This window comes from Lepisosteus platostomus, chromosome 7 (genome assembly GCF_059453375.1).
Source record: "Lepisosteus platostomus isolate fLepPlt1 chromosome 7, fLepPlt1.hap1, whole genome shotgun sequence".
NCBI classification, from domain to species: Eukaryota; Metazoa; Chordata; class Actinopteri; order Semionotiformes; family Lepisosteidae; genus Lepisosteus; species Lepisosteus platostomus.
In genome coordinates, this window is record NC_142617.1 from 52,860,528 (window position 1) to 52,887,964 (window position 27,437).

Consider the following 27,437-nt stretch of genomic DNA (forward strand, 5'->3'; position numbering starts at 1 on the left):
AGTCTATTACTTTTTTGGAAGAATTTGAAATGAACAGCTGCGGTAAAGTGAAGAGATTTCAGTAATCAGGCGCTGAGAGTAGTGTCAGAAAGAGGTTTAGTGCCAAAGTACGATTTGCTGAGCAGCTACATTTTCGCCCAATTAATTGCATTTATAATGTGAAATCCTTGAAATGTATCCTGTGCTTTGAAGTATCGAAAACACAATAAGTGGTTTGCTGTAAGTTATTTTCCTTCATCCAGTTAAGTTTGGGGCTATTATTTTATATCTCTGCTGTAAGAGCTATTATACTTATGATAAGCCCTTCATACAGTATCTTTAAAAAGAAAAAATACATGATGTATTCTTGCTAAGTACAATTGGTCACAAGATGTCATGCTATTGAAGGGCATGTTGGTGCTTCCGCTTTTATTTATACAGTACCTGTTTCTGAAAGGAGACATACTGTATAAATTGGTCTCAAAGCTCAGTTTCTTCAGTGATTTATTAGCAAATACAAGCTCTTCCAAACCATACATGGATACCAGCAAAGGGACAACACTAACGTCAGGTTTCTATTCACTTCCATGGGACGTCAATATACTCCTTTGATGTTACATTGCACACATTAATGCAGTTCACTGCTTTAAAACAAAATGATCAAACACAGCCATAATAACAATAACGGTTGGTTGGGCGTGGATCCGATTAGGAAGGCATGGGACTTGGATTGAAAGTCAGCAATGAGCTTGTCAAGATGTCTTGCCTGTAAGAAGGCAAGATATACTTTTCTCTATAAGTGATCCCTTTAAAGGTATTTACAGCTTGGTAGTTGCTGCAGTCTCAGATTGTACAGACAAGCCATTTTCTTATTACAATAACACAATATAAAAATGTAATTACCATCCTTTGGTCTTCAGTAGAAATAACTTCCCTTCAGTGGACGACTGGTAACTATGTTTCAAAGCTCTAAGTGAAAGTTGACACTTTGTGCCTTGCATGTGCATATACAGGCAGGACATCTGTGCCATAGCATTACAATGTTACATGGACAGAGAAAACAGCTGTCCTGTCACCCTCTGAGAGCACAAAATGACCTTATTAATCTTGTTTTGGGGAATTGATAGAAGAATGAACATGTTTAACATAATTATGCACTCCTACAACAAGTTTACAGAGGGCTTCACGAAAGGGGTATTTCCTCATATATCCCAGATAGCTGGTAGTGACCTCTGGGGACAGCCACCCCACATTAACACAAGCATAATAACCTCCGTACATCGACTGGCATGGCACTGCGCAGGGCAGTAAAACCATATCAGCCCTCAGAGGAAGAATTCGACCAGTGAAGAATGACAGTCATTACAGTGGTTTTAATGAGAATCATTTACTACATCTCAATAATTTATTAGTTATTATACGGTATATAGGGTTTTCTGAACAAAACATAAAAAGTGATCATATTCCCAAGAGAAGCTATTAGACATGTTTAGCAGGACTGAAATTCCTTTTGTCTGGAAAAAAAGAACACTTTTTAGTGTATTTACAGAACACCATGGGCAGAATACATAATATTTCAATAGTTCTGTAACAGAGTCTTAAACTAACATTTTATGATGGATTCTCCAGGATGTTTTCCCTCCTGTCTGAGTACATTTAACTGTCCAGCATTGTTTACAGCAGATACAAACAAACTCCAACTTCCTCATTTTCCTGAGGGGCTGTAATCTTTAGAATGCTTGTTTTCCACCACCAGGAGCTTGTTTTTTTCAGTTGATTGTTTAGATGAATATTTTTTTCATCCTTAGATATTGGTATTGGGTTTCAGTGAAAAGTGTTTGAAGCATCTGTTTACCTGACAAGAAGCTTTCATGTGTTCAATGGTAAGAATGAAATCAGAATACAGACACTCATTATAAAACTGGACCTCTGCCCGTTAGGGGGAGTATGTTCTATTCATACGTCTATGAAAGACAATCTACAGCTCAATACAATTATTCTGAGGTATTCATTCAGCAAGGAGTGGCCATTATATGAAAACACATGTATCAGAACTGAAGCCACAAATGTCACTAATTATTGTGACTGTCAGTGGCGTACAACCTTAGCACATGGCTCAGCCTTTTAGCAGGCAAAGGTAAATGGCACAGCCCAAAATAACTCTTATTAGGCAGACCTGACAAATACGTCATATCTGCTTGTTGGCTTTTTTGTCTAATGCACTTGCAATATTCTTTTGGTTCTCCTCCAGCTCAGTCACAACACATCTCTAAAGTCGGTGGATGACATTTCAATAATTAAATCCCACCTCTCTGGTGGGTAGCATCAAAGACAATCAGTATCTGAAACTGTTTGTTTTTAATAATCCTGCAAATATGCTGTTCTCAGTGCTCATTAACTTCATTTTCCTGTTTCCCCGAATAAAGACAATAAGCAGAGTTTATGGAAATGTCAGCATAATTTCCTTTCTTATTAAATTCATGACGATGTACCATCTGCACAGAGTTCCAGCGAGGCAGAAACTGCCCAATTCACTTTTAGTCTAGCACTACTTTACAGGCTTTTGCTCAAGCCACAGAAAGGAAGTTTAACTGTTTGGTTACATTGTTATATTGAGAATCTAGTTAATGTAGCTGTCATAAGGGTGAACGTGCCACAGTTAAATGTCGAGTGACAATGAAGATGACAATGGCAAATGGGTGCAGGTGAGGAAACCACCAGAGTGGTCTACAGTAAGCTAAGGCTCTGGGGACTTACAGCAAACACAGCAGAAATTAAAAGACTTAATGTTTAAGACTTCTGTTTGTCACAGTGGCTTAAGATGAGAACCTGTGCAGATCTGGAGCCCAACAACATTTTTAGAGCTAAAAGAGATAGGAAATGCATATTTGTTTAGGCAGGACAAAGCTTATACTTTAAGATATGCACTGAAAATATATTTTTTTCACAATGAAAGCAACTCAAAAGCTGCAGCTGTCTGTCTCGGTCACGGATGTTTTGTCTTTATTTACCTTTCTTTACTTATTGCGAAAAGCTCTTCTTGTGTTTTGGTTTTGTTTTTGAGCAGCTGCAGAACAAAGGCTGTAAACAATCCTTCTCGTCGCATTAACTCAGCATAGCCTGTCTGGAGAGCCCTGAACTTTGGAATAATGCGTAACATGATATTAAAATAACCTAATAGCAAACAGAGGGAAAGGGGGTGGAGGAGGGTGGAGGGGCTGTGGCAGGAGGCAATGGGTTGGGGTGATCATTTTTAGCAATATGACAAAGGTTATTGTTGAACTGACATGATATCCATGCAGTGCAATTAAAGCAATAACCATGTGCTGCATCAGAACAAATAAAGCTGTGTAGGATAGCAGAGCAGAAGGTTGGCAGTGGTGGCAGAGATGGTTTTTAGAGACCTCTAATTACCTCACTATGACGCACATAGGGCACCTCGAGAGTCAACCAAGGCTAAAAAACCTAAAGGACACATTGTACAGTGCTCTACCTCTGGGTTGGTTGCCTCAAGGCATACAGATACAGGGGGTGGTCTTAGCTTTGCCATCTTTCAGTGGATTGAAATCTGGCTCTCACAGGGAGACACAGACAGTGGAGAGGGGTTTAGCTCAGTGCCAATAATGTTCTATTGAACTGAATTGGCACAATTATACTTTGAAAGAATCTATCTAAATATAGTAGGGAAAGGAACTTAAGGTAAATGTGAACCCCGACCCCCGCATTGTAGCAGTCTTCTGCATCTTTGTACCATTTTCTGATTACCAACGTGTAAATGGCAGCTCATGCTTTAACCTAATGTTGCCCCAGAATGGGACTGTGTAATGTAAATTCAATAAATCAGGTCCTGACACCACCCTGTCTTAAGAACATTAAAGTTAAATCATAAAACACCCCACTAGTCTGAAAATGCTTGGTCATATTGCAAGCATCTACTGTATTTATCTTACAAAAAAATAAAGGACAAAACAAGACAGTTATTGTTTAAAAATTTACAGTGACATCAGTACCTATGCCTAGCCTTTAACAGAAACAAGCATTTGTCACCTGGGTTTTATCAGAAGAGAGTAAAGTATAAGATGACCAAAGCTCTGACGTATCAAGTGGCCTGTCGTTTTCCTTGTAGCTCATGATTTCATTACATTAACATTTGGTTAGGACACCATTAATACAATTCTCAGCCTGTTCATAACTCTAACTCCAAGAAAGGTTCAGTGTCTGTAGTCAGCCTAACAGCTACCCCCAGTTCCCCTTTGTCCAGGCCAGGACAAAAAAAAACACACCTGCAATGAACACTGTAGCACTGATCAGAATGTTCAGCAGCCATAAAATTACCAATATGAGTATCTTTACCATGATTGTGTATAACATAACAGTATTAACATTATTGACTCATTAAGCTCATGAATGTAACCAAGGTGATTTCAGTCAAAACAACCAAATCATTGTACAAAATGAAAAAAAAACAGAGTATACTGTATATAAAATATAACACAGTACTTTAACATAATAAAATAATAAAGAACAGGGCATAGGTTATTAAATTGTAGTGTAAATCAAAAGCTCCAGTTTCAGCAATAGAGTACAAGACACAAACATTGCAGTGGTGAATAAATCTCACAATCACTGATCAAAATAGAAGGAATCCTCACTGAATAAATAATGATTGAATGGGATATGGAGTGTATTCCACAACGTTCTGAAATCCCATCCTTAAGATCCTCAGTGGTGATTGTGGCTATGGTTGAACACACCTAGCATATCCTATTACTGCAAAGACCTGAAATTTTACTACAAGCCTGGACATCCGAGCAATCCGAACTAATACAACCATGGGTTATTTTGGGGCTCAAAAAGAAAAATGTCTGCAATTACAGCCAGATTCCCCTTCCTAACCTTAAGTGTAAAGAATGTGAAATTCTGTCCAGGGCAGAGTGAGCAGTCTGCTGTGTCAGCATCGCCTCCAGCCTGAAAGCAGGTGGAGACTCTATATGGAAGCCGCTTCCTCCTTGGGCCTCCAGCCCCCACGGAAGTGCAGCAGCTTAGCAATGTGCAGACTTTTCATGCCCATAACGTCCCTCATCATGTCTGGCTCCAGCATGTACAGGAAGCTCCCATCCACCTGTTCATGCTGGAAGGCCTCGGCATACTGGCCCAGGTTTAACAGCTGGAGACAGTCACAGACCTCTGCCACGCTTAGCCCGTGCAGGTCTGTGGGCACCTCTGCCAGGGTCTGAAAAGTAGTGGGAAGTGGGACTTGGACCTCTGTATCTTTCTTCTGAGGAAGAGGGGGTGGGAGGCCAGGCCCAGAGGGGAGAGGAGGGGGTTTCTCCTTTATGCTGCTGTTCTCTGGGGTTGAATTCCCCAGACATTGGTAGAGAGCGATCTCAGCTCCCTCCTTCTGGATACTCATGTAGATAGGCTCCAGCTCTGCATACACACTGCCATGATTGCTCAGTGCACTCTTATCCAGTAGGGTAATATCTGCAGAAAGGCATGTGATAAACAAATAAAACAAATCAAAAGGGATTTCTAGGTAACAAAACGTTCACTGGCTGTGGATTCAAGAACGCAAACATTTCTACTCTATTTATTTTAAATCTTAAGGTGTCAGCAGCACACTAATGTATAATGTTTATTCTTTGTAGTCCCTCATTTCATATTAACTTACATACTTGAAAAAGTACAGTCTGCCTTGAATTACTAGTGTCATTTGTGAAATGTACTTCATGACAGATTAAATAATTGTTACACATAGTTCACAAACACTAAAGACATGGCAAAGATAAAACCTGGATCGGCGTTGCAGAGTGGTTAGGGTTCTGGACTAATATTATTTCATTATTAATATTATATTAATAATAACAACAATAGGTTTAAAATAAAATCATGTTGATTATGTAGTGGAACTATGGACAGCGGCATAATCTCAAGCAATACCATAGTGAGTAGAAAGTTTGCACTAAAATTACTTTTTACAGACAACCTTTTCGTTTTTGTTTATGGACTAATGTAAGAGCCCCAGATAAGGGTGGCTGAAGGAGGATGGCTCTGAATTGGCCCTGGTACCTTGGAAGATGAAGTGATCCATGTGACCCAGCTCTTTGATAAGGTTGCTGTGTGCTGTGCAGATGGTATCCCACTGCTCCTGGCTCCGCCCTTCCAGCCCCTCTGCCAGGGCAAGCCTCACATCCTTCATGTACATGGGCAACACCATTGGCACCTGTACCATCAGAGTCCCTGAACAACACACAGATCCTTAACACCACACAGAGTCTCCAATCTCCAGTGCCGAAAATCATTTTCTGTTCCCCTTTTAAGCTAAATTGCATTTAACTGTGAAAGAATCATTGGAGTTCTCCACCTCAACCATTCTCTTGGTTTAAACTTACTGTCACGCCCTCTGTGTCATGCCCTCTGCAGCCAGAGGGCGCTCCTACTCTGTCCTGTCCCTAGTTTCCTGTGCTTTCCTCTCCTTCCGGTGTTTCTCTCTCTCTGGGGCTATATATTTCTGGCTCTTTCACTTGTCTTGGCTCAGCATTGAGGTTCGGATGTCCTGAGACCTGCCTAGCACCAGGTCGCCCCACGTCCGCTACCTGAGGGCATAGGTTTCTATACGGCATTTCCTGAACAGCTGAGCCCGGGCTAACCCCTGTCTCGTCGCTTCGCATAGGGTCTTTTTGATCTCCTGCCATTCCACGGTTCGTCCCTTCCGACATCCGTGACACTTACATAGTGATAGAATGAAACATGGGCGATATCTTAAATCTTAGGGCATTATATACTTTAAATCAAAGCTTGAAGTAAACAGGCTGTTAAGTGGTTAATTATTAATAAACAATCAACTACGCTGTTGCTTTGCTGTAGAATTTGATACATTCACCCAGTCACATCAAAAAACTACTTTTTTTCTCATGAGATGTACCAAGCCAGAACCTATCCTGACAGCATAAGGCTTAAGATGTACAGTAACTACATCCTGGACAGGACACCAGTCCAAGACATGGCAAACACACAGGGACTATTTAGAGACACCAGTTTATCCAGCCAGAATGTCTGTGGGAAGTGGAAAGAAGCTGGAGAAAACTCACACAGATTTGGAGAAAATCCACACAGATGACACACCGGGACAGAATTTTACTCAGAAACTTAAAGCTACCACCACTGTACCACCTCTGTAGATTTGAATACTTTTGTATTAAAAACAGCGTTTTTTATTGATTAGCACCAAAGTAACCTACACGGACAGACACAACCAGGATGTTAAAGCTCTACAAAATGCATGGGATTTCTTTAGTATATTTGTTTCAGACGTTGACCGCTTTGGTGAGCTGGGAGACAAAAGTCAGAAGGCTAATTTCGACAGGTGGTGGGGTTACTGACCTGTGCTACTGATGGAGTACCCCAGTAAGAACATCTCCTGGTAGGTCTGAGTAATAGTCAGGCTGTCCAGCTTCTGGTCAGAGGACTGCAGGTTTTTGGTGTTCAAGCTGAGCACTGTTGTGGGCTGGACACTGACAGGCAAAGGAAATGTCTCCAGGATTGCCTGAAGAGTGTAGGGACCATCTGCAGCAAAAACTAACTGTTTAATAGTGCAGGAAGCCAGGGAAGACACGACATGACAGATACCCGGGAACTGCACACAGAGCGGGTGTCATGCCCTCTGCAGCCAGAGGGTCCTCCTACTCTGTCCTGTCCCTAGTTTCCTGTGCTTTGCTGTCCTTCCGGTGTCTCTCTCTCTGGGGCTATATATTTCCGGGTCTCGGATTCACCTTCGCTCAGCATTGACGTTAGGATGTCCTGAGACCCGCCTAGCATCCAGGTCGCCCCATGTCCGCTGCCTGAGGGCATAGGTTTCTACATGACTCCTGAGCCCGGGCAAATCCCCCGTTCAGCCGCTACGCACATGGGTCTTTTTCTGCTCTCCTGCCTCCTCACGGTTCGTCCCTTTTGACATCCGTGACAGCAGGGATGTGTTAGTTGACAAAATGCTGAGCAGTCTCACAGAAAAAAAGAGAAACTCTTAAAGTGTAAATAGGTAAAGCAGATCAAGCTGAGAGGTGAATAGAAACGTTCAATGAAAAGCAAGTGTGCTTCATCCTTTCAAGTAGGAAACACCTAAGCATGCCGGCTTGTTTTCAAAATGGATTTTTAGCAGCTGGACAGGTAGAGTGACTCTACAGGTATCTGAACGCTGTATAAAGAGAGAAGGAATTAGCTGAAGAATACAAACTGAGATAAGAATAAGATCTAAGAGCAAAACCAAACCCTGTGCTGGAGGGAAACAGAAATAACTAATGATGTCTGGACAGCCTTACCATCTGTTGCTACCGCTTTTCTATTTTGCTCACCAGGCTTGCCTCCACTCTTGATGTAGAATGTCACAGTGTTGAACGTGGTTGGCATAGACAAAATCTTGCCAGACTTGTACTCTGCCACGGCTCTCATCTGGGAGTACAGCGAATGGACATGAATAAGCTACAAAGTGTGAACAGACAAAATGACAAAAGAAAGTCTGAGTTAATGGCCTCTTACCACAGCACATTCTGAAACAGAAAATTGCAGCTCTTTTCTCAGCATCTGTCTTCTCTGTCCTTTAGAATACATATACCCTACTGTAGACCTCACACATCTAGTCACTAGACAGCACTGTCCGCCAAACATCAATGCCAAGATCCACTCACCGTGCTTGAGCTAATACTGTCCAGCTCTTGTCTCCCCAGGAAGCCTTGTGTCACTTTAATGATTTTGGGAAAAGAGTCCTTGAATTTGGTTGCAAACTCTTTAATGGTGTATTCTTTGGTACACCAGAGAATCCTGGACACATCCATGTCTGTAGAAAAACCATAGACCCTGAAAGCCAGCACCTGCACACAGCAGTGCCGGGAGGGAAAATCCCAGCTCTGCATACAACAAGGAAGTATGACATCTTAAAAATTAACTTCAGCCTGATATGCAAATAGTCACTCTGTCACATTCGCTGCATGAAATGCTAAGCCACTATAAATGAACAAAGCCAAAGGGAAATACTTGATAGAATCAATCTAACTTAGCTGTAACAGAGAGTGACAATATTTCTTCAGTTAAAGGCTCTTTTGCCATAACAGACTGTCTTGGTTAAAACAAGTTGTGAATGTTTTTTTAAAAATTTGCATGACTTGGCTTCTCTGTTTTGCGTTTCTTCAATACAGGTAGCTGTTGGCTCTACATGCCTTTGTGCACAGTTTCATGATCAAAGTTCAGAATTTTCTCTTAGGTTTCTAAACTATAAATTGCAAAGGAAAACCCCAGAAATCTTTTTCTAGCTTTCTATAAATATCAGTCTCCAGAAAATGGCACTAGGCTTGAAAACTAGCTTTTTTGGAAAACAGAAACATGGTTTTGTGATTCAGTTGTATTAAAGAACACAGTGAGCTGGCACAGAGAGAAAACACTCTTTTTTGGGGGCTTTTTTCATTGAAAGGTAAATCAAATAGGCTAAATCATTTTTCATTATAAAGAACCAGTACTGGACAGAGTGTGTATGACTGTCCAGGGCAGGGGTTCCCAAGCCATTGTTAAGTGAAGTCATACCTGGACTGAGAAGTTGTTTGATTGGATTAATTGAAAGTTATTTTTTTCTACTCAGTCTTTTCATATTTTTGGTATTTGTTTGGTATTTGGTTATAAAATGCAGTAATTAAAAGGCAACCTCCAACATGTTTAAGGGCTGAAAACAGCCAAACAGCCCAAATTTATACTATTATTAAGGCAAAGAACGTTGTAACTGTGAAACTGAGAGCTGCAGGTGTGTGGACCAGCGGATTTAAGACAGACAACCCTGCTAGGGAGGAGCAGTTCAGTCCTCCCTGCCTTGTCCCTCCCATTCTCAGAACACACTGGGCCTCATCCACAAAGATTAGGCAAATAACAAAAAAAGACAAGTGCGGGCATGAAATGTGGGCAAGAACCACGAAGAAATTTGTATTTACAAAGATAAGTGCCCCTTATGTATACTCATGCATTGGAAATCGTTAAAGCACTGAAGCAGAAGCCTAATGAGAAGATGCTCCCTATCAGACGATACACCTGAAGATACATGTCTACATGGAATAATGCCCTTCCTTAGGAAGCTGACTATGCAGCACAGGGTAGAGATTGTGAATCTGCAGGGAATCAACTGGAGGTCAGAAAACTGAACAGGAATAAAGTCAGAAAGCTGTGAGCTGACACGGGTTAAAAGCATGTGAAGATGTGGAAATGACAAAGACACAGACATGGATCTAGTAGTGTTAGCCCATATAGCCGATTATACACTATAGTACATGGTGCTCAATCTATACCTGGATTTCTCAGATTCAGAGTTTAGTTTTCCCTATGAATTCTGGGCATTGGTGTCCTTTGAGGACTGGACCTTTCTTCCTCTGTCCTTTGAAAAGGAAGCATTTCCCTGTCAGTGAGGGGCATCATATGTTCCAATAAACTACTCATGCTCTCCATTGGCTTTTTTAAAGAAGGAACTCCGCTTGTTGCACCTGCTTGTCGTTCATTGCAAACAACCGTGAAAGTGAAAAATGAAATAATTTCAGGACCTGTTACATAGAATTACTTCCTATTTTTATAAACCTTCTTTTGAATATAAAGAGCTAACTTTGTCTTAGAGCTCCAAGCTTGGCAACGTCACAGAGAAGATGAAACCTTTTTCTGTGCCATACTGCCCTCACTACACCTGAAATTATATTAAAAATATATGAAAGATTCTACAAGAAAAGTATGTACATTTTCAAATCTAGGCTTAGAACTGACTTTTACTTTCATACTCGCAGTACGCATGAGCTTACTTTAATTGCCTAAATTCCTGGGCTGTGTTTTATCTTGTATGAGTTGCATGATTTCACTGTTACTTCTACAAAGTGCACTTAAAGGTTATTTGCTTGTTTTTAATATAGCTTTGTGTTGTGCAAACGTCTAAAGTTGTCACCCAGACATGATGAATCTGACACCCGGGCTGATGAGGTTTTAAGGGCTTAAAGTTAAACTCCCATTTGAAGCACAAATCTGAATGGCACAAAGAACCTGATAGGTAAGACAGATCACAAAAATTATGTCAATAAATGTAGTGTGAAAGCCAATAATGTACGTAGGTGTCTATTTTCACATCCAAAGCGCCAGAGGTACTGTAAATAAAAAACAAGATCTTCAGGATTCAGTAAAGGCAGAACAGAGCAAGGTCGTTTCTTTTGTGAGTCATATTCATTGAAAAAAACTTTGCTGAAAAATAAATACAAATAGAAAGCCAGCGCAGATTTACAATTGGACTAACAAAAGACTAACAAACAGCCCACTGCATCAAAGAGAGACAGATTAATTACGGTATCAGCCTGTGCTATAATCAGACTCCTAACACATCAAAAGGTGCAATTTGGGGAAATTGAGTTAAGAGTAAATTAGGAAACTGTTATTGCACCCCTGAGGCTGATGCCACTTAAACTGAGTTATATAACTCTTAAACACATAACACAGCAATGTGTTTTTTATGCAATTGTGTGTGTGGTTAGCATTTGTCCTGCTGCATTGTTTTTTTAGATAAGTCGAGACAGTGGGCTGGGACCTTGTGTGAACTGATCCATGTTACATGCAAATACGAACTCTTTATCTCAGCCTCACTCTTCCAACTCACTATCAGGAAACTTAGAGGCACCTCCTATACTGCACTACTTACACTGCTGTCTTACATTCATCAAACATTTGGATCTTCAGCCAACAGCACACACACACCCGCAACCAGGAGAGACTTGAATGAAATGGCAGTGTGCTGAACCAGACTGCCAGTGTGCTTGTGTTCAGAGCCCGAGACTCCGCCATCTTTCCTCCCCCTCTGATGACTAAAGGCCTGGAGCTATGCCCCACAGACTCCTTGGGCGCTACTTCAGTTCGTCCTCCTTGACATTTTAATTACAGCTCCACTCTGTTGCATAGCTTCTCTGCACTTGGAACCTCACAAATAAAACATTTAAAGATAAAAAGAGGTAGGGATTGGTAAGGGTGGTGGTGGAGGGGCTGGGGGTAGACTTGCCACTTTGCAGTCTATATATGGATTCAATCTATGGTACGTACATTTGCATGCTGGTATGAAATTGCTGAAAAAAACTCAAACACACATTCACACAGTCCATAGCAAAATGACATGATATTCATTTTGATATTAAGATTTTTTCTCCTTATTCCATCAGTAGAACTTGAATAAACAAATAAAGGGAGATTATACGTATGCCTTATTCTGAAACAAAGTGGCTGAGGCAAGTTGATGCGTTTATACACAACAGATCCAGAGGGATTCTGCTCTCCTGGAGAGCATGAAGACCTACTGTGACGCAAAAAGATGTGCTCAGCTTATAAAGGCACACACAAGCCTCTCACTGGTAGAAGTCCCTACACTGCACGCTCCAAGGATGTAGCAGCCAGTTAACTTTCAATATACTTGCTTCTCAGCATTTTATCATTGTGGCTCTTAGGTGCCTTGGTTTTAGGTTAGTAAGCATGCAGAAATGAGGGAAAAGTGACAGCCACTTTTTCCCTCATCCTATCAGAGTGGCTCCTCTCATTGTGAATGAAATAAGACACTTCATGCGGACAGTGCTGACTTGGATTACGTCCTGAATGTTGACACAGAGATCTAAATGGGCTTAACTGGCCCCCAGGTCTGAGGGTTGACCGGTTCTGGTAATTATTTTCCAGCAGTGGAAACCTTCGAAATAAGGACCATACTGCCAGCTCGTTTCCAATGAATCACTCGATGAATCACTCTACATTGTTTGCTGGAGTTTGTACTTGATATGGAAATTACAACTTTCAAGGAAAAATAGAAGTACCACTACTACTTGTGCAACATGCATCTTCTAAAATGTGTTTTTTTGTTTTTTTTTATAAGGCAATGGAATGAAATTGTCTCAGAAGTCATCGTTTTTAAGAGTCTGGTTACAGCAATACACATACTGTACAGTACCAATGAGCTGTACCTATGAGCAATACAAATACTGTACAGTACCTATGAGCTGTAAGGGCTATGCAATTATCTGCTTGATGATATCAATGAGAAGAAGTGAAATTAATGGCATTTTAAAGAGATCTGCAGGCAAATTAAGATTCATAGGGTTTTAGATTTTTTTTTGTCTTCCTGATATACAGTACTCTGTGTCTGACAACTACCTGCTGTTTTGAATATGCTTTTTGGCCCTATCTTGCTGTCTGCCAGATAACTGAAAACAACATTTAAATATCATACGTAAGGGGAATTTAACCAAATACAGTACCTGCTCAGAAACAGTATCAACACAAATTCAGTACAAGTAAATGAGCCCCCTTGAAATCTTACATAGAGTAGAAAGATGGGAGGTTGAGGGTGACAGGAGAAAATTCTTTGACATGCAGGAAACAGAGGAGAAAGGCAGTTTTGTTTTGCCCTGGGGGGCAGGAGGATTAAATGGCGTAAATAAATACAAAAAGGTTGCTCTCCCACACAACAGCATTGTCTTTCTACTGGGGAATCAGATCAAAGCTAACCAGCCACACACAACCAGCTCCCCTCTCCTTTCTCTAGGCCTCTCTGCTCCTTCATCCTTCTCATTTCTTTTCCTTTGATACTTAAAAAAAAAACATGCTTCTAAAATTAGAAGCATCCCCAGGGCCATGGCACAGCAGTGGGCAAAACCCATGTCTGTGCAAAAAGTTAACTGAGCCAAGATATTAAAGTCGTGCTGCTGCTATTCGAGCTTGTGGGGGAGCTGTAGTACGGACTGCTGTGTCTTGTGTTAATGCAGAACCAAGACTCGCTACCACATCCATCTCTGTGGAATGAGCAAGTATGCTAAGGCTGATGAATAAACTAAGAGGATCAATGCATTGCAGCTTGTTCTGGACAAGTGGATACCAGTCCATTGAAGGGCTGGTCTTTGTTGGTTTTGGAACTCAGCATAGCTGGTACACAAATGAGTAGAATGAAGAGATCAAGGCAAAACACCCTAATGCAATCAGCTGTGTCTGCAGAGGAGACCTGACCCCACAGTCTTGCACTGAGAAGCCACCAACCACAGATCAGATCACTTTTTACTGTATCTGAAACTCAGGCCACTTAGGGAGTTATAAAGAGTTTGTGTATTAAAAGCTGAAATTGAATTGTATGTATTTGTTGTCATATGTGAGTCTGCATCATGCAGCTTCCTAGCTCTAGCATTTACTGAAGAGCGTGCCATCACTAGAGGTCAGTCCAATGTTCCCACATGTGAGGTTTCCAAAGTTCTGTGTGAGAGGGAGAGGATGTAAAAATTACTTCCTGTACTGCTTATAGCTTGAGGTGCATGTCTACCTACATTGAAAAAACTTATTAATCACAATACCTAGACTTATAATGACTGATCAGATCCATTGATTAACAGCCCTGATTCAGGAGAGAATTTTATTTCATCACACTGTGTTTTGAAGATTTTCACTTGGGAACCTGAAGCTGAATATGTGAATGATTGCAGAGGTATCTCATCTCACTATCTTGAACATTGCCTTTAAATTAAAAGCCTTGGTAATACGGGAGGTTGTTCTGCACTCCCCTGGGAGCACTGTGGTCAGATAGGACTTTCCCATCACTTGTACATGTGAATCAATTCATCAAAGTTTAATTAACACCAGCAGGAGTGGGGGAAACTGAACAGGAGTCAATAGTAATCACTAAGCCCAGATCCTGACTGCAGAGCCCTTATGGGAGGGATGAGCTCTTTCTCATGATGACTCATGCTGTGGAAACTGAAGGGTTGTGCATGTTGACGGAGTGGATGAACAAGATTCCCATGCAGTCCCACTTTATGTTTCTTTAGCTATTCAGAAGACTACTTCTACCTCTCCTGTATTTCTTTGCCTTTTTTTCCTTGTGGCTTCCCATTGCATTTTCTTCAACATAAGTTCAGCCCTAAACTCTGTACCTCACATTTACCCAGTCACTCTGCTCCAGAAAACAGGCTATGCGGCTTTCCAGCCTTCAGGTATATCTACCAAACAACGTAGCACCTTATGTGTCACAACTCCTAGCCACATTACCAACTCTCTTGTCTACACTAACAAATTATAACAACGAAAAATCTGTGGATGTCTGCTTTAAATGAACTCTGTATGTGCTAATAGCTGCAATCACCACCAGGTAATAGTGAATCTAAAATGAACGGCAATATCTGAGTTTCTGAACATTTTTAAACTACTTTGGCCTTTTGTTTTCTAAAAAGCAGATTGTTTTTTAAAAATCCCATTGCATTGATAGTGCTATTCTCCCTGAGGCTCCTGAGCTTATTTATTATAGAGATTGTCTATGGAGACAACATTGCCTAAAACACATAATGTATTTCACTTCATCTTAAAAAGGGCTCTAAAGTTTGTTTTCAAACACAGGTGAGATACAACATACAAAACTAAATTCATTTAAAAAGCTGACAGAAAGTAATTAGGCATGAAGCTATTTCAGGAAGGAATGCTTGTTACTTGATAGAGTGGCTGCTTAATTTAAAAACATTGTGATCGATCAATACAGAGAGTCAATACCATTGATCTCTTCACTGAGGTTAAACTGTGAAAAATGAGGGTGAATTGGAGGTTTTCACTATCATCTCCCTGTGTCTTGACGTATCCCTCAGGCACTGGGATAAAGGGGATTGTAGAGACCCCTAAACTGATATTCCTGAGGTGTGAGGGTGTGAGGGTGAGGTGAGATTGTGTGTCATGGTTTCCATGGAAAAAAAGAGAAGTAATATATTGTAAACTCCGTTTTTGCTCAGACAAAAGAGTCCTTTGTTACTCTGTTGCATAGAAACAGAAATCTTTATTATCTGAGTGGAAAAAAAATGAAAGAACAAAGCTTGTCAAGTTGTCCTTTCCCTAGACATGTCTATGCCAACAGAAATACCTTCTGAGATGCAACAGTTCACGAAAGCGGGCCCTACATTACTTGCTGCTCAATCGAAAAAACATATTTGTTACGATTGTGTCATGAAAAATTAGAATCTGGATTTTTTTTTGCAGCACAGTATCACAGTGGTCAGCATTGCTGCCTTGCAGCACTGGAGCCCTGAATTTAATTCTGGACCTGGGCTGTTATCTGACTGGAGTTTCTTTCTTCTCCACTAGTCATCAGTTTCTTCTAGGTGTTCTAGTTTCCTCTCACAGTCCAGAAACATACTGGTAGGTTAATTGAGATCTGGGAAACTTGGCTGTGTTGAATGTTTGCATGCCAGTGTTTGTGTTTGTCTGCCCTGAGATGGACTGGCATCCTGTCTAGGGTGTACCTGCCTTGTGCCCTGCTTGCTGGGATAGGCTCCAGCTCCCTGTGACCCTAAATTGGAAGAGGAGATTTGAAAATGCATGAAAGGATTATTTTTTCCCCCAAAATTGTTTCAGGTTAATAATAATCACACAGTGAAGGCTGAAGCTTGGACTGTTTTTGTAGCTTTTGCTGTAACGGAAGACAAATATTTGATTTTTAGGGCAGCAACTTAGAGTGAGTTGTAGTCCTTAACTAAGTTGTTGTTAATGTTTAATTCTGCCCTGTTTAACTTTTCATATGACGAGAAGACACTGCATATCTTTTTTTTTAATTGCCTGAACAAAGCTGTGTGACTGATTCTTTATTAGTGTACTGTACCAGACATTCATGTTTCCATAACAACCTACATTAGACTAAATAATTATTAACAACAGGCCTGGCAGCTAAAGATGAAGAAGAAACAGAGTTTTGTATACTTGGGGTCCGATATTTAGTTCACTGGCCAGCTGTCTTAGAAATGTCTGCTTTCCGGACTCTCAAAGAGAAGAAGGCAAGAGATAAGAGGGGGAAATGGAGACAGATCACATCCATTTCACAAATTCTGCGTAGGGGGAGTTAAGAGGATCCCGAAGAGCTAAACAAATCATGAAAGGGAATAAAACAAACCTGTGAGCATGACTGCAAGCTCTGCAGGAACAAGGAGGAATTTAAAACCCTTTTGTGAGTTGTTTATGTTAGAGGCTATTTATAATTTAGGATTTGAGAAACCTCAATGTATTGTACAATTACCATTTCCAAGAGCCTCAGGACTGGGCTTCCATCAGAAAGTGATTTGGTGCCTATAATTCTCATCACATCCCAGTTTCTGGAAGGAGTCAGAGGATTTTGGTTCTGATAAATAGCTTTGTTCCTTCTTAGCTGGACACTGGGCCATGCGACAGTACACATCAGCACTCTCCGGTGAGGTGGTCAGAGGGGAGTGGAAAACCCCAAATGAGAAAGAAGTCATGTGTATTTGAATGATTTTGCTGTCAAGAACAAGTTTTTCATTATGTCACAATGCAAATAGTCTTCCCTGCTCCTCTGTATTTGCATTGCTAGCCAAAACAAATATTTTAAATACTGTACCAGAGGAACAGCACATGATTTGCCACATAATGTTAAATATCATGGATTACTTAATGAAATGCAGTAAAGATCCTCATGCCACAGAGAGACAGTTTCAGTAGAGAGACAGCAACCTTTTTTACAAAAGTGTTTATTTGATGCATATCTTAGTTTATGAGGAAGCAGTCTCTTTCTGCAGAATGCGTCCTATTTTTGACATAGGACATTTTGAGGTGACCCTGTACAAATGATTGCTTTCTTATCCAAAACAATGATAAAATGGCACAGGGTGGAAAGGCACTGTGAGGAAATGGCCAAAAGTCGTGAAAGTAGCATATCACAGGTGAATTGTGGCTTGAGATTTGACGAGTGAACTACAGCATGAAGCACCCACAGAGGAAATTACATGCCTAACAAACATATTCTCCAAACTAGAAAAGGGCATTTATGAGGCATTCAGTAACATGTGAATATCCACTTTTCTACAATATGTTTATTCACAGCATTTTTGAGGTAACAAGAAAGTGAAAGGTCAGTACTGCCTGAACACTTCAATCTCCACGTTGTCTTTGATAGCTAAGAGAGGTCTTGCGTTTCTTATTTCATTAAAGTGAATCTGAGTAAAACCTGCTGTGGCAGGACTTTCCACTTTCAACTCTCTGAAACCCACCCTCTCCTAGTTTATGATTCACCAGTTGTTTCATCTGCTTAACAGAAACCTTGAATGCTTAGTGAATCATTTATAAATGGCTTTCAGCTCTTAAGACTGTCTTGAATTTTCCTGTTACAGTACTTTTCATAAGCAAGTTGCAATCTGCTGCTTTTTATAGGGGCTGAAAAAGGCTAAAAAGGCTTGGTTTTAGTGAATTATTCATTTAATTAATCATTCAAGTATGAAGAGCTCAGCAGAAATGATAAACAAAGAACACTTAGGTCCAATGGATTTTTCAAAGCTCTTTGTCAGACACTTTATTGTAAGAATGTTAAGGTATGCCTATAGCTTCAATGCTAATACCACACAAAAATGGAATGGAAAAAGGTCAAAAGGCTCACTGACTACCTTAGCAACAGTATCTTATAAATTTGTACTTTTGGTAATGGGAAAAGAAACTACTCATCAAACAGCTGTTGCTAGTTTGAGAGTCTGTGGCTTTGGCTTGTTTCTTTGCCTTTTCTTCAAATTTCCAAATTTAAGAATCCATCTGTTGTTTCCATCAGGAGTTCCCTGGGTCAGCCTGTGATACAGAGGACGTGTTGAGCCCTCACTCTTTGCATATCTTCACTGCTGGCATGCTCAAGCATGCATCTGTGCTTAAAATAAAACACCTGCTCTTACCGAGAGCGGAGCAATTACCTCACAGGAATTGCTGCATACAGTATGTACGCCTGACTAACATCTGCAAACATTCGCTAAAATGTTCCAGCGCTGAAAGAAACTGCATGGTCAATGACTGGTGCTCTCACTATCCCCTTAAACAGTTGCCTGGTCTGCTCTGTGATATTTGTAGAGGATACTGAGATTACACAAAAGGGTTCCTGGGCTGTAAAATGAAGGAAGTAAGGAGAAAAGCAGTGCGTTGTAGCAGTTAGAGGTGAGTGACATGTAGCACAGTGCGGCTGCAATTTAATACCGCTGAGCTTGATGCCACATGCTCTTGAATTTGAACTCTCAAGACAGGGATAGTGCGATACCAGTCCAAGGAAATTCAGATCAGGGAAGATGATGTTAGACATAGTTCTCACTGGACTTTCCTCTAAAGTTTTCCTAACATCTCAAAATACAAAATCTCCTGTTGAGGAGGACTGCTATACTAGCTGAGAAATGACCTGGAGACACTTAAGAAGGTTGCAAGTCCAAGCTTACTCAAGCTTACTACTTTGCTAAAGGGATACAAGCTGTAAATTGAAAAACAAAAATGCTTTTCCATCTTACTAACGTTATGGAAATTTTTCACTATATCCCCGTCACCTACTGTATTTGACACAAATTGCACATTCTGCACTGCGGAATAATCTTGTTTGTTTTCAATGAATTGGCACCATGTGTCATGTCTGAAAACAATATTTAAAATATTAATTTCAGAAGTGTTTTAATAAACTGGGTGAAAAAATTCAAGTAATAAAATACTGCCTCGAATACAATGACACCTCCAGACAGAGTGACAAATCTACTAAATTATTTTTTCAGAAATGTGCAGCTACCTTTATATGTGTAATTTTTCTTGTGGAAACAACTGTCAGTTTCGATGTGAGGCTATATAATGAACTTGTGTAGGCTTGTTATTATTGGGAGCTACAGTACAACACCTGCTGCAGTGTGAGGCTTTTTCTTTTTGGGGATGAAGAAAATCTGGCTCTTAAGAAAACAGGTTCACCTCAGCAACCTTTAACTGCTGGAGTCTTGCTTTTACAAAGTTCACCTCCAACCCCTGGGTCACTTAGCCTTCCAATCCAATGTATTATGATGTACTGTACAGTATATCTCATCATGTAGAAAGGCTCTGCTTAAACAACACACACAAACAAAACACCTGGCACTAGAAAATAATAGCACTGATTTTCCACTTTGGCTCTCAGAAACAAGTCTCATCAAGTTCCATTGCCAGTAGTGACATATAGGAGTTTCCTAAACCTTCTCAGATAAACTCCCATTTCAGTGCACAACATTACTTCACTACTTCAGTCAGGGTTGTGGGAGAGGTATATACTGTAGGGATGCAGTAAGTGAGTCATTCACTCTGCCAAAGTACCAAATTCCAAACACCCAATCACACTCATTCCATGACTTATAATTATAAAACTTACAAAGTTTATAGCACCTGAATAACAACTCTCACCTGACAGATATTGGGTACAGTCTGAATGGATATACTGAACATATCTAAAGAGAGGTGAAATTCCTTGCTCGTCTGATAAATAAGGTCATTGAATTTGTGGACCACTGAATTTGTTTGGGTTTGTGTCTATCCCTGCCTCTCTATTACCTACTAGAACCCTATTATTAATTGAATAGGGAAAGCTAAACAATGTTAGCAAGTCTCAAGCTATTGAAATCAAAGAAACTAAAGAACTTGAGGACTGTGGTTGACATTTGCTGCTGTAAATACCCACACCAGGGCTCTGTGCTCTGTTATTGTGAGCTTATAGAGTTATGTAGTACAGTATGTTGTAATGTAATGTAAATAAATTTTTCTATAGCACACCAGACTTAATACTCTAATTCAATTTGAACAGGACTAAAGCATTGGAAAGATGCACTGAAAAGGCTCACAGACATCTGATGAAATGGAAATTGCAGTACAGTAATAGCTTGGTGAGACAGTGCAAGGCTTTTAGGTTGAGGCTCTCTGTAACAATCCAAGAGAGAGGATATTGGAAATTAGACATTTTGTTCCTTATATTCCAAGTTTCCTTATAATTATAACTTGTGTTGTCTTTCAAAATGAAAATCACAATTTTGAAGTTTTTTTCATAAAAGGCCTGTGCTTTACAATTTAATTTTAGCTGCTGCATATTGAGAGTTTTAAAGAAACAAGAGAATAAAGAGTTTGACAGCTTGACAGAGATTGATTTTATTCAGCTGTACCACAAACTGAAACTATTTCTGTTTAAATATTATTAAGACCATTGTTAAAACTATCAGACATCAATAAAGAAAACGTCTATGTAATTTACTTTTAAAATATCAGTTTTTTTACATTTAATACAATCACACTACACATCACAGAAGAAAGCAAACAGTGTAAAGGAAATTTGTTTTTCAGCCATGAACGCTGAATGACTTGTTTCTGATGCAGAAATTATAGAAAGACTTATTCACCGAATTATTTTTATTCTGATTTTCTGTTTCTCAAAGCAGGAAATAAATGACTTAGGATACCTCGATCTTTTTATTTGGAATCTAGACAATTTCTCAGGTGCATTATACCCCTGACCTTGAAAAGACTTTGTCGTGAAAGCTTTAAGAACACCTTATTAATTACATATCGTTTTATATGCAGCCGGAGTTGTAAGCAAGGGCTATTTTCACATGACATCGTGTGGTAGCTTTCTCCATACAATGAAGCTTAGGGATTGTGATTGGGTGTCTTTCGTCTTTCACAGAGGCTCGAGGGAGGATCGTTTTATTTGCTGTGCTTCAAGAGCGATAGTGGCATCGGATGCAGAAACACGTGTTCTGATGTGACACGCAAAACGTGTTGAAGCCAAACGTTATTCCATATGCCTCGCTTTCTCTGGCGTAGCTACTGACAGATTAATGAGAAGTCACATTAAACCGAAATACCAGACTGAAACAAGACGAGATCACACCGGCATACCAATTAGTTTCGTTCGAATAGACTGAAAAAGTTCAGCGTTACCATCATTTGTGCTCTTGGAAACTCGTGCATTAGTTTTCTACTGGCGTCCTCCGGGGTACAACACCCAGGCTCAACCGCCCAGAGACGGGAACTTAGGACCACTTCTGCCCTGTCAACCGCCATCTCGTCACAGCGAGTCAAAATAGTTTTGTTTTCGCCCTAATAGCTCTGGTGGCATGTTTTCTTCGCACAAAGCCAAGTTCTTTCTTAAACCACACTCTCATATTAGAAAGTAATATGACCTCCAAAAAGCAGAAAAGGGAAAATAAAGGAGGACATAGATGTGAATACAGGTTTAAGTTTGGACTAAATGAAGGAACGTATCACGGACCATTGACTATAATGACTGTAATCAAACACAATTATATTCATAACAGATCTTGCCTTACAACCATCGCTACAAGCCCATCATGCTCATCGGTTACAACCGTCGTGGGCATCAAAGAGGCAGAACAAAGTTAATTAGGTATGCCACGGGGTGTGCCTTTACTTCCTGCGTAATAAAGGCTAGTGAAGATGGTTATCAAAGAATCGTTCCTTTTGGATAATTTACATAAAGCTTTATGTTCCACAAACGAGTCTTTGAAATGTGTAATCGACTGGTGGTTTTCGGAAATCGTGGACACCGTTTTGAAATAACGCAGTCGTCCATTTAAAATACATTTATTTGGCATTTGTCGTTGCTCAACGACAACCTTAGTGTTGCATAGAGAGAGGAAACAGTCTACATACAGTATTAACTAATCAGTATTTTTACATATACTCGAAAATAACCTATTAAGTCTAGTCACGGCTATAGACACAAAGGCACAGGAGTATTTAGCATTTCAAGGAAACATATGATTTTCTTGATTATTTTATGAATTTCGTATTAAAAGGAGGCGTAACTCATTCCATTTGTTTTTCAAAGACAGAATCCAATCAAGATGACGCAAAGTCTTGCAGGAATTACTTTTAAAAGGACTGTTCAGTATTCTGCGTACGTATCTTCCAACCTGTTAGATGTTGCGTTTTCAACTGACCCGCAGTCTGCTGAAATAAAGGGGTGGAGTTTGTGCGCCTTTCCCCCGTGGCTACAATCATGTTCCTATTAGATTTTCTACCTTGCAAACGCACGGAATGAAGAACGAAGCCTACATCATACAATTACTTGCAGTGAGAGTTGAGGATTAAAATCTCCTTTGAAAAGTGACCTGTAGGTACTGTACTGTTTACCTTAGAGGCTCCTTTAACTCATGAGAGGATTAGAGCTCAAATGAAGTTGAATATAGTGCTGTTTTGTCAACAAAGCACATTAGAATTTCAAGAGAAGGCTCTTAAAATTTTTGGATCACCAGACAAACTGATCCATGGTGATTTCTTTGCGAAGCAGGCTGGTAGAAAGACAAACCAATTTTCAACGAAAGCATCAAACTTGAATGATCCATGGGTCATGCGATTCGATACATCCTGCTGTAATTTTCCTATAAGTTTGTTTCAGCGATAGCAGAAGCGTGATCCTCTGAATTAGAACGTTTTTTACGTCATCTGAGAAGTAACCGCTAGAAATATTCCCTAGTGCTATTACCAGCCTCATTATTATTGTTGATAAAAACGACGCAAACTTAAATACACGGCACAAAATTATTATTATTATTGCTTACACTTATACAGCGCTGTTCTGGACACTCCACTAAAAGCGCTTTACAGGTAATGGGGACTCCCCTCCACCACCAATGTGCAGCATCCACCTGGATGATGCGACGGCAGCCAGAAGGGAGGAGAGCAGAGTAATGTAGCCAATTCATAGAGGGGGATTATTAGGAGGCCATGATTGGTAAGGGCCACGCCAGGGTAACACCCCTACTCTTTTCGAGAAACGCCCTGGGATTTTTTAATGAGTCAGGACCTCGGTTTTACGTCTCATCCGAAGGACGGCGCCTGTTTACAGTATAGTGTCCCCCTCACTATACTGGGGCATTAGGACCCACATGGACCGCAGGGTGAGCGCCCCCTGCTGGCCCCACTAACACCACTTCCAACAGCAACCTTAGTTTTTCCCAGGAGGTCTCCCATCCAGGTACTGACCAGGCTCACACCTGCTTAGCTTCAGTGGGTTGCCAGTTGTGAGTTGCAGGGTGATATGGCTGCTGCCTAAACAACAAAACGAAACAACTAGGCTTAACAATGGAGCCAGTGAATGGAAAACGCGTTATACATCATTATAAGCAACATGTACTGTAGTACTGACGTGGTCTGAGAGACACAGCGTTCTAGAAAAATCACCATGTTTTCCTCTTGTGGCTTTGAATATTAAAACCATGAATTAGCAAATCATATAATCCAATTAATTATTATATACTGTATGCTATGGCTTGTGTGATGACCAAATTACTTCGGAAGCAGGCAAGGAGTTGCTCGCCTCGCAATTCTTAAATACAAAATTAGATAACTGCAAGACGCTACCCTTTCCAATGCGCCTGGCTGTTTGATAAGCGCAATTTAACAATGTGGCTGTGGGTAAACGATTACATAAAGCAAAAGTGTATTTTAGGTCACCCATGTAGGGTGCGTAAAAATAGTGCACTACTGCGTAAAAACAATACCTATTTTCTTACGTTGCGTAAACGCATTATATTCTATGCCGACTTGCAGTCTGGGATCACTTAGGTTCAGTTTGCACAATACACTTAAAATACTGCTTTAGTGTCAGATGAGTGCTGCGAATGTCGAGCAAATTGTAAAGATGTGCTTTTGCACGTGCGCGCGTTATTTTAAGTTGCATTAATGTCAAATAAAGTTAAAGGATCCTGACATTTCCATAACTAGCTCGTAAGGCATTGTTAGCTTTTGTGTTTTGGGCAATCATTAATTAAACTTAAATAATATAAACTTAACCTGGACTGAAAATGTATTGATTTATTTATTGTATTTATTTGGAACAGTTACGGCAGTTTTGGTTACTTTAGCATAACAGAGTTATTTACGTGTCACAGGATAAGTCTGTTGCCATAAACGAGAACAAAGAGAATTGCTAGCGGGATGATAAACGAATTATTTCATTATTTTATGTTAAAAAAGGATAAAGTTATCTCCGTTAACTTTAACGCAATGAGTCACCCACGCAGCTTTTCTTACGCACTTAAAGAGGCATCAATGGGCGGGGAGGGGCAGGCATAGCCACGCGATCGCGAGCCATGTGGAACAGATAAAAGGTGGCAGGGAGGCGCAGGGTCCTTAAAGAGCATCTCTGGTAGGCAGAGCAGAACCGCACGCACTTCCGTAGTGTTTGCCTTGCAGTTGGTGTGCAGGACCATGGAGAGCTCCAGGTTATGGATGAGAGTCGTGGTATGCGCTGTGTTGCTGTCCGTCGTCTGCGGTGCTGAAACTAACGATTTGGAAGAAAGAGCCTTGACGGACTTCTATCCGAAAGACCCAAACCTGACCAACGAAAAGCAGCTTGTAAGTTTGGTTTCTTAAAAGTTTTTTTTTTCACCTATAACGTATTATCAGATAGTACATATATATGATTAAGTGTCGATCACACAACACTTACGTACATTTTGGATGAAAACAAAGCCGCACTTCAGCTCTTTGGTTTGAAAAACATACAAAAAGCGGAATTTTACAAAGTGACGATCGTGCATTCACTTTATTTTGGGCTTTCAATCGGGAATCGTAAACTATTCGATGACCTAAAAAAAACAAATTCAAAACTCATCCATGAGAGAGGTAACGCCAAAGCTAATCAAAAATAAAACCCTCGTGTAAGCTATTGTGACTCACAAAATATGTCATCCCAACAGCTTGGAGCTCTGCAGGAAGTACTGGAAAAGCTACAGAGTAAGAGGATTCCAACCTGGGAAAAGAAATTTGGGCAAGTTCCAACGGTAACTATAACCTGAAAACTAGAATGAAAACTTTTGAAGACTATAAGAAATGTAGAGAAGTCAAACACAGGCTTCTGTAAACCGAAGAGCCGTACAGAAGATCGATATTAGGAGTATTAGAGATTTTATTCAGCTAGAAACAATAAATGGAGTAAAAATTAGCATGTTTTGTCTTTATAGATCTGTACGATTTTGATCATTATAACTGTGTCGTTTGATGTTGTTTAGAATATTCAAACCTTTTTAGATCATTTAGGTTATTTAGAGTACATGATGCATGCTATCAATACTGTACTTCAGGTATAAATAATGAACATACCGACAGGTAGATTAGACAAGAGGGGTTTCTAAATCGCGCCATTTAGTGTTTGTTCGAGCAGAGGGGAAGCGCTTTTGTGTGGTGGTCTCCGGTGGAGGTCGTGCTCGGTTCACTCCCTTCTCTCTTCCTCAGTGCGATGTGGGAGAGCAGTGCGCGGTGAGGAAAGGCGCTCGCATCGGCAAGATGTGCGACTGCCCGCGCGGGGCGTTTTGCAACTTTTTCTTGCTGAAGTGCTTGTGAAAACGACCTGAACGAAGACAAAAACAAACTCAATTAAAAATATCAAAATGTAATATATATATTTTTAGGATACAAAAGGAAACGTTATCAAGTGGACGGTGGGTGAGGTTTTGAAAGACTGTTAGAACCTTTGGAGCTCCTAAACGTTCCTGGACATATTTTATTGTTTATTGTATGTTTATGTGACTTAAAACAACTACACGCATATTAAAAGATGTTATATCTTGTTTTGTAAAGCAGTCTGTGTGGTCACTGAATTCACTGTTTATTTCAAATGCAATACTGCTGTTTTTTTATTGCAATTTGCAAAGAGCAAAGTGTGTTTAGAACAACTCCTTAGTCAATTGCCCCATTAGCGAAGACCTTATGTACAAAGGGGGAGCAACTGTACAGTACGATAAAATTCACAAGTAATAACAGGGGTTCTGACTCAACGCTCTTAAAGGTAGGGAAAGAGGCGCCCATTCCTGTTCATTTATTCATATCAAAATTCATATTCATATTAAATAACGGGCAAGAACTACAGAACGTTTATTTTTACTTACAGTACAGTGATAATCTCTCAGTTACTGGGCAACTGGAGAGTATATAGTAGGAAACTGCGACAACTAAAAGCTTGCAGAGTGATTCACTGAGCTATAAGCAGGCATTTATGTGCAAATCTGTCTGAATAAACATTATAAAAGACCGCACATAATTTAGGCAAATAATCATATATTACCATAAAAGTGTTACATTTTAAATCCCCCAGACTGTGCGTCAGGGAGCTTTTTTAAACACAACAATGGCCTTTTTATGCGTCAGAACAAAGTGACAAAGCAACCACCACAAAGTTCTTTGGAAGTAATTAGCATGGCTTTAATTTAACATACAATAACAGCCAGCCTACCAATACATTGTTAACATAATAATTTTAACATTATTGCTCACTCCGAAAATATATCTCACAACAATTGCAGGAAAGGGACGATTATACTTAACCTCTGAGTCTAGGAAATAACAGAGTAATAGAGCTAAACAGGAATATTTTAATAGTGCAGGCCAACTCAATTATTCTTGCTGCATATCATACTGAAGTGATAGCTGCAGCTATTAAAACATTTATGTAATAAAGCATATGAACCTAAAAAAAGATATGCCATTTTTGTACATATTGGAAAGCCTAAATAAACGCTATTGGGATGAGTTTCGTTTTGTAATTCCCAAAAGGCACATAATAGAGATAAGGGCTTATTAAAGCCTGGTTGCAAAGACTTTGTGGTTATTTTCTTAAAAGCAATCAA

General features: G+C 40.1%; 2 protein-coding genes across 5 annotated transcripts; one reads left to right on the forward strand and one right to left on the reverse strand.

Moving 5' to 3' along the window:
- Positions 1-469: 469 nt before the first annotated feature.
- Positions 470-8,947, reverse strand: LOC148659219 (uncharacterized). Of its 4 annotated transcripts, none has more exons than XM_088641215.1 (5): positions 8,664-8,947; positions 8,331-8,427; positions 7,363-7,545; positions 6,049-6,219; positions 470-5,463 (listed from the first exon to the last, which is right to left on the reverse strand). In XM_088641215.1, exons 1-5 carry the CDS (start codon positions 8,886-8,888, stop codon positions 4,967-4,969), a joined length of 1,173 nt encoding a protein of 390 aa, XP_088497341.1. In that variant the 5' UTR covers positions 8,889-8,947; the 3' UTR covers positions 470-4,966. The 4 variants fall into 4 exon arrangements, with proteins under 4 accessions (XP_088497341.1, XP_088497339.1, XP_088497340.1 ...); XM_088641213.1 differs by having other exon boundaries at positions 8,298-8,427; positions 8,664-8,934; XM_088641214.1 differs by having other exon boundaries at positions 8,331-8,457; positions 8,664-8,920.
- A 15,985-nt stretch (positions 8,948-24,932) lies between these two features.
- Positions 24,933-26,390, forward strand: cart3 (cocaine- and amphetamine-regulated transcript 3). Its single transcript, XM_088641228.1, has 3 exons — positions 24,933-25,167; positions 25,512-25,595; positions 26,047-26,390. Exons 1-3 carry the CDS (start codon positions 25,021-25,023, stop codon positions 26,152-26,154), a joined length of 339 nt encoding a protein of 112 aa, XP_088497354.1. The 5' UTR covers positions 24,933-25,020; the 3' UTR covers positions 26,155-26,390.
- The last annotated feature ends 1,047 nt before the right edge of the window (positions 26,391-27,437 follow it).

Coding starts and splice junctions, on each gene's coding strand:
- LOC148659219 (XM_088641212.1), bottom strand. CDS start 8,888: ATGCAGAGCTGGGATTTTCCCTCCCGGCACTGCTGTGTGCAGGTGCTG. Junction 7,546..8,297: donor AAAAGCGGTAGCAACAGATG/GTAAGGCTGTCC, acceptor TTTTTGCTGCAG/ATGGTCCCTACACTCTTCAG. Junction 5,464..6,048: donor GGATCACTTCATCTTCCAAG/GTACCAGGGCCA, acceptor GCCTTTCTGCAG/ATATTACCCTACTGGATAAG.
- cart3 (XM_088641228.1), top strand. CDS start 25,021: ATGGAGAGCTCCAGGTTATGGATGAGAGTCGTGGTATGCGCTGTGTTG. Junction 25,168..25,511: donor TGACCAACGAAAAGCAGCTT/GTAAGTTTGGTT, acceptor TCATCCCAACAG/CTTGGAGCTCTGCAGGAAGT. Junction 25,596..26,046: donor AATTTGGGCAAGTTCCAACG/GTAACTATAACC, acceptor TCTCTTCCTCAG/TGCGATGTGGGAGAGCAGTG.